General features: G+C 38.0%; 1 protein-coding gene across 9 annotated transcripts in view; it reads left to right on the top strand.

The window, feature by feature from the left end:
• The window catches only part of VPS13B (vacuolar protein sorting 13 homolog B), a 766,991-nt gene that overhangs the window by 672,767 nt on the left and 80,734 nt on the right, over positions 1–13,490 (top strand). For all 9 annotated transcript variants that reach the window (XM_059902238.1, XM_059902239.1, XM_059902241.1 and 6 more), the window contains exon 43: positions 4,083–4,244. In XM_059902238.1, coding sequence (XP_059758221.1) covers positions 4,083–4,244 — 162 coding nt within the window. The remainder of the gene's footprint in view (positions 1–4,082; positions 4,245–13,490) is intronic.

The raw sequence follows: 13,490 nt of genomic DNA, 5'->3' as shown, positions 1-13,490 counted from the left end.
GGCTCCAATTTCTGTTTTTTGTCATATTTTGAACAATGCATTTAATAAAAAACAAACCTAGAAAATATAAAAGAGTCATTGATAGAGCATTTAATCCCAGGATATTTTTGTCTTGGTATCAGGACCATTGTAAGAGGACTCATGTGTAGCAACTACTGCAGAGTGGCCCTCAGAAATATCAGTTTCCTCCCAGAGTAAAAATATTCTCTTAGACACAGCTATACATATAAATAAAATACGATGCATAAATATTTAAATGTTTTAAACCACATCAGAGTGTGAATGACTGACTGGCTAACACAGTGCCTTGAAGGAATATTCTGAGTTTTTTTAAAAATGGAGTTGTATATTTGATTAAGTAGAGCCATATGTCACGTAGCATATCGCTGACAGGTACATTCTGTGAATAGTTGGTTCTGATTTATACAGGGATTTGGCAATGTTAACATGAGCCACAAGAGGATATACTTCTGTAATTGTTGCTGTAATTTTCTTGTTTCCTCCCATGTCAAGCGTACTTGCCACCAAGTTTTAATGTGGTAGGCATCTCTAACCCTGTGTATTCTAAAGTAAATACAAAAACGCACTACTTTGAAATTACAGGACATTTGACATTGAAATGGGCTTATAGAGGGGTTATTAAGTTCATTGTTTCTAAGATGTTCTGAATGTGGTTTATCCCCTTTAGAGGGGAAGCTTAGTTACCCAAGCTTGGATTTTATTATGTATATAATGCTCATATACAGTATAATTATTGCCAATGACAAACGTGAATTTAACAGGCTGGATAAGCAATTTGAGTTTTCCACATACTTTTTATCGGATTCGTATCCGAGACAAGTCATTTGTATCCAGTGTGGATGGACCAGACAGTTGAAGCATGAAACAATTTGGCCTTTCACCTTTAGGTCACAAGTTTAAGATTAACAGAAGCCTTCATCAGTGTCTGATTTCTCTGGCTGTAGTTTTTATTTTTCTCTTTTGTAAATGATTAATGTTTTGTGAAACCAGATTAAGGACCCAAAATGCCACTTGCAGTTTGCTTTATATTTCTTTGTCACATTCCCACATTTGGACCAAATAGGATTTAAAGGAGATTTTTATTTAAAAATCAAGGTTATGCTCATGTGTCTTATCTTACACCATAATGATATCTCTCTTTAATTGCAAATGCCTGTATAACACTCCAGCACAAATCTTAAATGTAAATAAGCCACCTCTTAATTACGAAAGCATTCTGAGGTTTTGCTTTTATATGATGTCATATACAATATGTACAGATTTTTTTATAATATGCTAGAATTTAAACATTCCAAGAAACGCTTAAACTTATTACAGTTATAATGGACTCCACAGATGAAGGAGCAATAGAGAAACAGTTCCCTGAGGACTTCGAGTATTCTTTAGAAAAATGTAAACAACCCCCTTGTGTTCTTTCATTTACATTTTTTCCTAAAACCCTCATCATTTATTAAAGGTCAGTTTTTAGAGATGAGGAAAGTAATATGATTTTTTTTCTAACCAAGCCCCATCTGGTAACCTAACCTCTGTGTAACCAGTGGATTGATCCCAATTCATTATGAAAATTGAATTTCAGTCTCAGGATGTCTATCTAAGTGGGAGTTTGGAATCATATCCCTTTCTTCATGTTTGTACTGTTGGACCTAACGGAGAGAAAAATGTTTACAAGGAGAGCAGTTTATGTTGATTATATAACGCTAAATGGAAAAATCTCATCAAAACTAATTATACACTGTGACTCCAGTTTAATTAAAGGTTTACAAACCTTTAAATATATAAGATATATAAGATAGGATTAGATAGGATAGACTAGAATAGGAACAGGCAGGACACTCAGAAGTGAAAAATTGCTGGGAAAAAAAATTCTCCAAAATGTTCACAGCAGTTATCCTTGAGTATAAAATTAGAGACTTTGTTTTTAAAAATCAGTACTTTCTGTATTTTCTAATTTTTATACTGGGAACATATATTACATTTGTAATTTTAAAAGTTAAATTTACTCATGTTTGTCTCATAAGTGTTTATTGAGTACTTATGTGTCAGGCGTTAGGCTGACTACAGGAGCAAAAGTTGTAAATAACAAAGACCTGGTTCCTGCCCTTATGCAGCGTAGAGTCTAACGATGGAGACAACAGTGTCCCATAATCATGCAAATAATTACTCAGTCCCAAGAGGGGTCAGTGCTTTGAAGGCAAAATATATAGTGTTGTGTGAGCATAAAATAGAGGGACCTAAGGTGATCCGGGAGGATCTCAGGAGGCTACTTTACTCTGAGGGCATGACCTGAAAACAGGAACCTGAAAGCCGAGTTGGAAGAAATTAGTCGAGCAAGAAGGAAAAGAGGTCCAAGCAGAAGAAAGGCACTGAGGCAGGAAGGAGTTTGATGTGTTGGATGAATTGAAAGGAGGCCAGTGTGGCGTTGGAGCAGCTGAAAAGGGCTGGTGGAGCTGGGGTCTAGCAGGCAAACGGAGAATGGTTCAAGATGCAGCAGGGGCCAGATCAGGCAAGACACCTAAAACCCGCGGGCAGTCCAGTTTTGAAATCATAGCTCATGATTAAAAGCCACAGCAAAAAGTAATATGGTAGGCAGCAGATAATTATTGGTTATAACTGCTTCAGTCTCACTTAGCCAGAGACTCCTTTTATGTTTCGTGTGGTTGTCAGGCAAGGTTCCACTCCATGAGAATAGAGAGGTTTGGTGAGAATAGATGGATGATAGAGCGAACACTTTAGGAAACCCTCAAGAGTATCTAGAAGAATGAGTTATTTCAGGGCCTCTTCACCGACTGCAGCTGTAGAGCTCTGCCTGCCCACTTTGGGGGCCTTCTGGATGATTAGGAAGGGATTGTACCTCCCAAGATAACTGTTCTCATGAGGTTCTAGATCAGGTCTTGGTCCAGGCTGGATTCCAGGTGTGTTCATCCATAGACCCCTTGGCTTCAGGCCATGTAATCACTTAAATTTCTATGCTCATGAGTGGTATACCCCTTTTTACTCTCCCTCCCCTCAGTAAAATGGCAAATGACAGAGTGTGGCATTGTGACATTATTTAGATCCACAACCAGGAAATAGAAGCCAACTGGAGAAGCATCAGTTACATATTACCTCCCATTGTCTGCAGGTTCATTGGCTAGTTAAGATATTTTTCTTGCATTCTCAAGTTAACCATTTATTTAGCTATTCTTTTCATTTACCAAAGGTATGTTTATCATTTTTTAAGCCATAAGCTAACCAAAGTGATAAAAGAGTAAGCACAGAAATTCTCCATCACATTGCCAGTGCTTCGATATAACAGCAACCCATGGAGATACCATTAAGTTGAGAAGGAGGTACCAACACAGGAACGTATTACTAATTTGCTGAACCTTAGTAGATTAATGGAAGACATTTGCTGATTGATTATTAGCTGAAACAGACACCAACAACTGTTTTTCAACTAACATTTTTTGTCTTGAAAACTGCAGCTTGGCTTATACTGACTCTGAAGTTGATCTGTTTTGTGTGTTCAGCCTCTTAACAATAGCGGGAAAGTTATGGTTTTATTTACATCTCTCCCTGAGCAGATTTACACACACACATCCACCCTCCCCCTCAAGGGAACTGGGGATGTATTACCTAAATGATCCTTACTTTCTGTAGGGTACAAACTGTGGCTTTGGTAATTGGTCTTGATTGTCAAGTTTAGAAGGCCGGGAACATGGTAATTCTAGCCTGTGGTACTCTGCTCAAAAACGTGCGCTACCCAGTACAGCATTCTTTGTAGCATGTTAATTCATTTAAAAATGTTAAAAGTTTGAAGGATCTCATTGTTCTTTTACTCTTCTGTGTGTATGATTTATTTTGCAGGAATATAAATCAAAACATATTCTTGGAACATTTAAGATCTCTTTAAGGTATTTTTTGTGCTTATCCTGGAAGTATAGAATACTTTGTATACCAGAGCTAATGACAACAGATCTTTTAGTATTTCTGTGTTGTAACAATCGCCACTGGGCAGACAGCTGCCAAACATCTTGCAATTAATCTGATGCACATTGGCTTTCCTATTCTTTTTCTTTCAGAATAAATGCCCTGAGGTAGAGGAGTTGGTCTTCAGCCATTTTGTGATCTGTAATGACACACAGGAGACACTGCGGTTTGGCCAGGTGGATACTGATGAAAATATTCTGCTGGCCAGTCTCCACAGTCACCAGTACAGCTGGCGCTCTCACAAATCCCCACAGGTATTTGAGAAACAGCCTTACAAACACAGCAATTGTTAAGGTTGCGGATTCATTTCTTCTGCATTTGTGTGCCTGTGTCTGGTTATTTCCCTTCTTAAGTCTCCCACGGGGTCACACAGTATGGCTACATCTGACAGAAACCCAGAAATGTTTAGAGGAGGGAGCACAGTGTACCCATGCTCCTCTTGGAGTGGACGTTCTCCTGTTCAGCGTAGGTGCTCTTGAGGGAGCCTGGTGTGGTGATTATGAGGTTGAACTCTAGAGCCAGAGTACATCAGCTTGGATCCTGGCTCTGAATTACCTTGCTTTGCTTTCATGCTTCAGTTTTCTCATATGTAAATTGGGGATAATAATAGTACCTGTTTCATAGGGTCATGAGAACTAAATAAGTTAATATGTACAAGGCACTAAAATCGTGCTTGATATACTGTAAACATTGTATGTTGGGTATTATTTTTCATTTGTTTATTCAGATTCTTACTGTGTATATAGTCCGTGCCAGTGATGTCTTAGGCACTGGGAATTCAAAGGCAGAGAAGTCTTAGTCCTTGCCCTCCAATGACAGCTCACTGTCTGTGACAAAATGAGCGCAATGACAGACTATGCCCAAGGGAGCACTGAGAAAAGACATACCAAAGGATGTCTGTTTTCCAAGTAGTATAATTCCATTTTCCTGTCACTTTAGATGGGAATAATTAGAGGGATGTGCCCTGCAGGGATAACTGAGGATGAATTAAATACAAAGATGTTGTCTTAAATGAGTAAAAGAAATCCTAGGAAGTACTCTCAAGAATAATGTATTTCTAAAACTCTGGGTAATAAGGAAACTACTGTCTGCTTATGATTAAAAGAAAGTCATTAGATTAGAGAGTTTTCCCATCTCGTCTGTAGACCAGCTTTAGAATATGTTACACGCTCAGCTTTTTTTTTTTTTTTTCAGTAGCTCGATTCTGATTTCTTACCTGGTTTTTCATCATATTGCCACACTATTAGTATAAAATTTGGAAAACTAGATATAGTGCAGTTCTTCTTAAGTCTATTTATTTAATTCTGGTTATTCTAACAGGACATCAAGACATCATATCTCCTTTTTTAATAAAAGTTCTTAAAAAATGAGTACATATGAGTATGATATGATATTGCACTTGTATTTTTAGAATGAACGACATTCCCTTATTTTCTTTTTTTTAAAATTTATTTTATTTATTTATTTGTGGCTGCATTGGGTCTTCTTTGCTGCGTGTGGGCTTTCTCTAGTTGCGGCGAGCGGGGGCTACTCTTCACTGCGGTGCAGGGGCTTCCCACTGCTGTGGCTTCGCTTGTTGCGGAGCACGGGCTCTAGGCACGTGGGCTTCAGTAGTTGCGGCTCGCGGGCTCTAGAGCGCAGGCTCAGTAGTTGTGACGCACAGGCTTAGTTGCTCCACGGCATGTGGGATCTTCCCGGACCAGGGCTCGAACCCGTTTCCCCTGCATTGGCAGGCGGATTCTTAACCACCGCGCCACCAGGAAAGCCCATGCCCTTATTTTCTAATTCTCCTTTTGAGAAATGTCTGTGTAAGTGAGTTTTTAAGTCGTTTGGTTGTTTACCCCTTGTAACATCATTAAAGCACAATTGGTTGGTTGGTTGGTTCGTTTCAAAATTAAGTAATTATTTTTTTCTTATTAATTGCAAAAGTTAGAACATAGAGCAGATATATAAACCGAAAAAGGAAAAAGAAAAAGACCACCTATAATTCCAACCACCCAGAGGCAATCCATGTTGTATAGCCTTTTAGAGCTTCGAAAGTCTTCTATGATCATTGCATTCCCAGAAATGAACTAGTAGTGATGGGAAAGGAACCTCTGAGAAGGTGCAGTAATGTGTGATCGTATACTGTACCTGTAGCCACTTCACCCATTCATACACACACGCTGCAGGCCTTAGCCAATAAAAGGCAAAGCAGAGGAAGCTTAACTCCCTTCAAAGTCATTTTAAGCTGCATGGACTACCATGGCCCTCAGTGACCCTCAAGATTCCCTGGAGACTGGAGCCAGGATGGGAAGGGTGATCGTAAGAACAGCAGGCTCAGGGGTGTGGAGGAACAGTAGTCTTCATGTTATGGATGTACGGTTTCTAGATGGGAGGGACATAAACAAGAAACAAGAATGGCTAACCACTGCCACACTATACCTTTCATATTTATACTCTTCTGCACTTGGGTCTTTTTGCATTTATTACTAGTCTTGTTTTCATAATATCCCTGTGTGATTTGTATTTTTTATATTTATGCATATTTTATAGATAAGGAGACAGAAATGTTAAGCTAAGATGGTGGAACAGTTGGGACTGAATCCCATGTCTTTTCACTCTCAATATAGTGTTATTTCCACAACATTGTCAAACTCTCCTAGGTTTTGGCAGCGTGATTAGTCTGTTAGAAGAGCCAAATGGTGAGGTTTTGAGAGGAGGGCTGAGAAATCACTGGTATAATACTCCACATTTAAAGCTAGACTAATACGGGATTCTTGGTACAAGTATGAACCCTTGCAAAGCTTTAAGAACCAAAAACAATAAGAACCTTTTAATGACAAACTGGAAACATAAGACAGGTATCTATTAAACTTTTTTTTCCTCTTTTTAATTTGTAACTGCATCTTCTGGATACAAATTTTAAGGTGAGCTACAGTCATTATAATCTTTAGACTAAAACTTAGATCGTATTTGTAAAAGGTGTCTCTTTACTACAGCTACCTATGCTACGTAAAGAAGTGTGTTTTAGGACCCTCTGAAGCCAGAGAGGTCTAATGGGCCCAGAGGGTCTTCATGGAATTCCATACACCCACAATTGCAAATTCTGCTGTGTTCTAATGAGAGGTTACATCTGAGGATCAGAAAAGCTAACCACTTAGCTTCGAACTGCACCTGGAGGTAGTCATAGACTCACAAGTGAGCAAACTGTTCCTTTTTCCAGACTCCAGGTCATATCCTGCACTGCCCAGCAGGCTTGGTTTTAGGAACATTTGTGTCTGCATGTTTATGCTACCTTGGGTGTTAGTCAATTCATAGTCTCAGGGAGGATTTCTAAAGTTCAGAGAACTTAACTCCACTAAACAATGTAGCTTATATTGCAGAGATCAAGAAAGTGGCAATGACACCTGGAAAGGTTTCAAAGAGGTCAACATGTCTTAGAACCACACAGGAGGTTGCTAGCAACAGTAAGTCCCAACAGGATGGAAAAAAATACGGACACAACCAATTCCAGAAATCCAAAGCTGAAAAACCTTTTAGAATTGAAAAGTTATAAACTCTCCTTATAGTTTCTAACACATGCTCTGAGGGAGAATCACTTAAAATGCTGGATATCCCACAACAGTTGCTTGCCTAAGCAAACAAAGGAAGAACAAAACTCTTTCCTAGGGAATAATTGAACATGTTCAGCTGCACAGTCATATATGCCACCACAAAGGGCCCTTAAATATTCCAGTTCAGTAGACTTCAGATCAGGTTGGACGAGAACAGTGACTGGCAAAGGACTGGTCTTCAGAGAAGTGCTTCACATTATATGAAGTTGAATCTGAGGACTGGATATGTGAGTTTATGGAATTTTTCCCCAGAATATGGGCAGAGTCAAGGGAAGCTTTGTTAAATTTAGCCAAACTGACTGTAGTGGCGCTTCCATCATAGTAGGACTTGTGTGTAGGCTGTTCAAGTTAACTTCCTTTTCTGGTTAAGAGAGATCACTGTTAGGTAATTAAACTGCTTGAAATAGGAATGCCTCTATCTTGTATGTAAGGAATTACATTTGCTTTTATCCTCAAAACATGCCCAATTTATAGATTATGCTTTTTTTTTTTCAGAATTCTTACTACGAGTGACTTAATTTTAGTAATCAAACCATCAGTCAAGGTGAAAATGAGCTCTAGACAGAGCTATAGAAAGTAACAAAATATTGCTCCAAAATGGATATAGTAAGAAGTTTTATAAGCTTCTGAAAATGGCAGATATTTAAAAATGCAAAATGCAACAAGGTAAGAATCAGTTTGGAAGAGCAGCAGAGCATCTGGGAAATACTCATCAAAGTAATCAGATTTAGGGAAGAAAATGTAAATCAGACATTAGTTTCATCAGGCAGAGATTGGCCAACTTTTTTGTGTAGGGCCAGACAGTGAATATTTTAGGCTTTCAGGGCCTTAGAGCCTCTGTCAGAGCTATTCAACTCTGCACAAAAGCAGCCATAACAAATGAGTGTGACTATGTGCCATAAAATTTTAAAATAAATTTTAAAATTTATTTTAAATGAGTGTGACAAATTTTAAAATTTTTAAATAAAATTTTATTTATAGACAATGAAATTTGAAGTTCAGTAATTTTCACACATCACATACTAGTATGCTTCTTTTGACTTTTTTCAACCATCTGAAAATGTACAAAACACTCTTAGCTCACAGGCTATACAAAAATAGGTGGTGCACCACATTTGGCCCACAAGCCATGCCTGATTTGCCAACCCCTGCTCTCAGGTCTCTCAGTGGACAAAATTCAGGAGACTAAAGGTTTGATATAAAATTGTCTTTGTTCTGATCTAAATGGGATTCCCATCACTTGAAAACTTGGTAGCATTTTTCAGAAATTATGAAATGACAGGTAATAGTTTAAATCTAACACTTATAAAATCAACCTGTGCTTACCACATAACAGTAAAATATTTGTATCGTTCTTGTTCTCAGCCCATATAGACAGGAAGTTCCGCAGTTCTTTTTTTGGATGTAAAAATATTTAAAAGTGAGATCTGATCATTTTTCCTCCTGCCTAAAGGAAAAGTGATGGTTTTTTGAGTATCTACCTATGTTAGGGAAATTCCAGCCAGTTGTCAATTTTATTAACTAGACTGTCATTTCTCACTCAGTCACCACTCTTTCCATATCCATTTATATAGTGCATGTGCACAAATATACCTAGAGAATGAGCACATTTCTTGTTGCTACAGTCACAAGTTTAAAAATTTAAAAGTAGACTTAGGGAGACAGGTAAATATTCTGTGTTGGCAAAACTGTTCGAACTGATAAATTTGTCAAGTGTTCGCCTCTGCTATTATATGGCACACAGCATATCAGAGTTTGCTTAGAAAGGGCAAATGAAAAGACACTCTTACACACTGAAGGTGCAGATGGAATTGATACTTCCTTTCTAGAAAGCAATTTGATAAGAAGCATTATAGCTATTAAAATGGTCATAACCTTTGACCCAGTAAATCTCCTACTAGTAATCTACTCTCAGGAAACAATCCAAATTAAAACAAAGGTTTATACACAAAAATGTTTATTATAATTTGACTTATACCATCAAAAATCTAAAATCAAAATGTTCACTTTTAAAGAAATAGGTACGTAAAATCTGGCGTATCTATGAGATGAAGTTTTATGGGACCTTTAAATGTTTACATAGGAAGGTGAAATGCTACCATATCATATCAGTCAGAAAAGCAGAACATAAAATTCTACACATATAATATGATCTTAATAATATAAGAACAAATGCACAGAAAAATACTGGAAAATATGGCAAAATACTGGCCGATATGTCAAAATGTTACCAGTGGTTGCCTCTGAATGGTGTATTTTTTTAAGGTGGTATTTTTCCAATGTATTACATTTTTATATACTTCTCAACTTTTTAAAATAAAGGATATAGATTATTAAATCAGAGAGAAGTTAAGTAAAAACCCTGAAAATATTTATATATACACTAAAAGACAGGAATTTCAAATGCTAATTAGAACATTGGCAAGTGTAATGACATTGTTGGCCAAAAAGGTCGTTCGGGTTTTTCATAGCATGTTATGGAAAAACCCGAACGAACTTTTTGGCCAACCCAATATATCAAGAATGGTTATTTTTAATGTTTCTCTTATGACTATTGCAATAGTTTTTCTCAATTATTCTCTTAGTTACATCTTTGCCCCACTTCAATATACCTTGCAGACTACAACTCGAGTCATTTTCCTAAATGTTTTGATACTTTCCTGTCCAAAAATATTTACAGCCTCCATCATCATCTATTAAATATACCCAAATTATCTGGCATCCAAGGCCTGCCTCAGTCTATTCACAAACCCTCCTCTCTGCCATTATTTCTGTCTAGCTGCTTATTTGGTCTCCTTCCCTCCCATTCATTTTTAATCAATAAATGATCATTTCTTGTGACCTATTGTGTGTAATTAAATATGTACATTTTTCTAAGAAAGTTACTGTCTGATGAGGGAGTCAGAAAAGTAAACAAATTATTATCGACATGATCTATATCTATGAGGATATTGTAGCAGTAGTTCCAGACAGGGAGAAATGATGGGTAACTGAATTAAAACACTAGCCATAGGGAAGAAGAGCAAGAGGACCAGGAAGTACAATCAACTGCATCTGAATATGGACAAGGTCTTAATGAGAACTCAAAGAAAATGTTTCCTAACATGAGGAGGGGAATCTGCTAAGGCTTCCTAGTGGAAGGCATGTTTGTACTGAATTTTCATGTTTAAGTAAGTGTTAAGTCAGGGAAAGGCAGTGGGGAAGCAGTTCCAGGTAGAGGAACCAACATGTGTGAAGGCCACAAAGGCATGAAACAACATGGCATGGTAGGACTTGACTAATTTGGCTACAGTGTAGAGTACGTGTGTGGAATTGCAAGACAGTAAAGTAGATGAAGGCCATGAGGGCCCTTGTATGCTGTGCACATGAGCAGAACCAGGGAGACAGACAGGCAGGCAGCATGCCATGTTCAAGGGAATTCAGGTTTTGTTCAGAATAAACTCAGGCATAAATTTGCATGCCATGCTGAAGAGATGTGTGCTAGGAAACTGGCTCTTTGGTGGTGATGGGAATACCCTGATTTGCAGGGTTGGCCGATTATCATGGTGTAAGTACTCCTACCATAGCTGATTTCAAGCTACCAATGATTTAACAACCAGCTCACGAGATTCCTGAATATTTAGCAGTACTTTTTCACAAACAAGTATGAGCCAGCTCCAACACACCACTGTTTGGAGGAGTTATGTTCTGAAGAGCCTGGCTGTCCATTTTGAGGAGATATACCTAAATGTGATGGGCAGCTTTTGGCTGCTGAAGGATTTTAAGTCGTCACAGGATCACAGTTGCATTTTGGAAAGATTGCCGTCATGTAGTTGAGAAGACAGTCTAGAGGAGGCTGAGAATACATGCAGAGGGTTGTATGGGCACCACTGTATAGTCCAGGAGTGAGAGAGATTATAGTAACTGAGCCAAGACAGAGTAGAAGTCAGAGATTGGTGAAAATGCCTAACAGACTGATCTTTCTGTGAATAACAGCTATAAATTGTGAGCAAAATACAAAACAACTACCTCTGGAGACGAACAAAGGCAGGCAGATTTTGAAGGTGAATAGAATCTTCGAGCAAGTAATCTGCACAGAACGATTTACCCATTTTTTGTTGGCTTTGCTTTGAGGGCAAACACAGTTGTAGCAGTGCAGGAGTGGCCCACTGTCTTTCTGGCCCAAGGTAACAGGTGAAAGAGCTCAGGCAACCAAGGCTGCTAGAGAGTGAGGAGAAAATCTTGGAAAATGGAATGCCAGAGAATGGGAAAATAATATGTTGAAATTTGGCCCACCTGTCTGCTTACTACTGAACCACACATGCATGGGGCAGACTGAAAGCAGATTGTACCCAAGCCTTAAAGAACTGAATTAATCTGCACTGCCACTCACCCAGGTGTAAGAGTTTTAGTTTGACTCTAAACAAATTAATTACCTGTTAAAAATATTAACACTCTGGAGGGGTTATAAGAGAATCCAGAGTGTCCACAACATAGCATCATTTACAGTGTCCACAATATGACCCCAAATTACTTGACAGATCTCAAGAATCTCAAAAAAAAAAAAAAAAGTTACTTAATTTCAAGGGAAAGATAATTAACAGATTCCAACACCAAGGTGACCCAGAGGTTGGAATTATCAGGCATATATTGTACTTTAAAGCAACTATGGCAACAGTAAAGAGATTTTACAGGTATAATTAATTCCTAAATTAGTTGATTTTTTAACATTTTTTCAATTGAAGTATAGTTGATTTACAATATAATATTAGTTTCAGGTATACAGCATAGTGATTCAAAATTTTTATAGATTGTACTCCATTTAAAGTTATTATAAAATATTAACTATATTCCCTGTGCTGTACAATATATCCTTGTTGTTTATTTATTTTATACATAGTAGTTTGTACTTCTTAATCCCCTACCCCTATCTTGCCCCTTCCCCCTTCTCTTCTCCCACTGGTAACCACTATTTCTCTATATCTGTTAGTTGTCTTTTAGTTTATCAAAACAGAGGTGATTCTAGGTGGGCTAATTTAATCAGGTAAAAGCACTAAAAGAGAGACTGGACCCTTTTGTGAAGAGAGAGAGAGATACATACATTCCTCCTGGCCTTGAAGAAGCAAATTACCATGTTGCAGCTGCCTATGAAGAGGGCCATGGGGCAGGGAGCTGCGGGAAGCCACCAGCACCTGCAGGTGGCTCCCAGTGCTGGTCATTAAAAAGTCAAAGCCCACATCATATAGAGACCGGGGAATAAATTCTGCCAACAACCTGAGTGAGCTTGGAAGCAGATTCTTCCCAAGTCAAACCTCTAAATAAGAATGCAGCCCAGCTGACACCTCAGTTGCAATCTTGTGAGACCATAAGCAGCTAAGCTATGCTTGGACTCCTGACCCACAGACACTGTGAGATAATAAATGTGAGTTGTTTTAAGCTGCCAAATTTGTGGTAATTTTTTACTCAGCAGTAAAAATACAACATGACACAAGAAAAAAGTCAGTAAACTTGAAGATGGATCAGTAGAAATCATCAAATCTGAAGAAGAGAGGAAAAAAAAGATTCAAACAAAATGAATAGAACTGCAGGGACCTGTGGGACAATTTCAGAAGATCTAATATATGAGTAATTGTAATCAGAGACTGAGAGGAGAGAGAATGGGGCTCCCAAAATTAAAGAAATAATCTCAGCAAACTTCCCAAACTTTGTGAAAGACAGAAATTTACAGACCCAAGAAGCTCAGGAAAAACTCCAAACAGGTGTTTCAAAGAAATTCACACCCAGGCACATCATAATGAAACTACTAAATACCAAAGATAAAGAGAAAACCTTGAAGCAGCCAGAGTTAAACTATAGGGGAAACAACAATTCAGATAACTACTGACTTTTCTTTATATATAGTGGAAGCTAATAGACAGTGGAACA

Source organism: Balaenoptera ricei, chromosome 17 (assembly GCF_028023285.1).
Source record: "Balaenoptera ricei isolate mBalRic1 chromosome 17, mBalRic1.hap2, whole genome shotgun sequence".
In the NCBI taxonomy this organism is placed as follows: Eukaryota; Metazoa; Chordata; class Mammalia; order Artiodactyla; family Balaenopteridae; genus Balaenoptera; species Balaenoptera ricei.
This window is presented reverse-complemented; position numbering and strand designations above follow the sequence as displayed.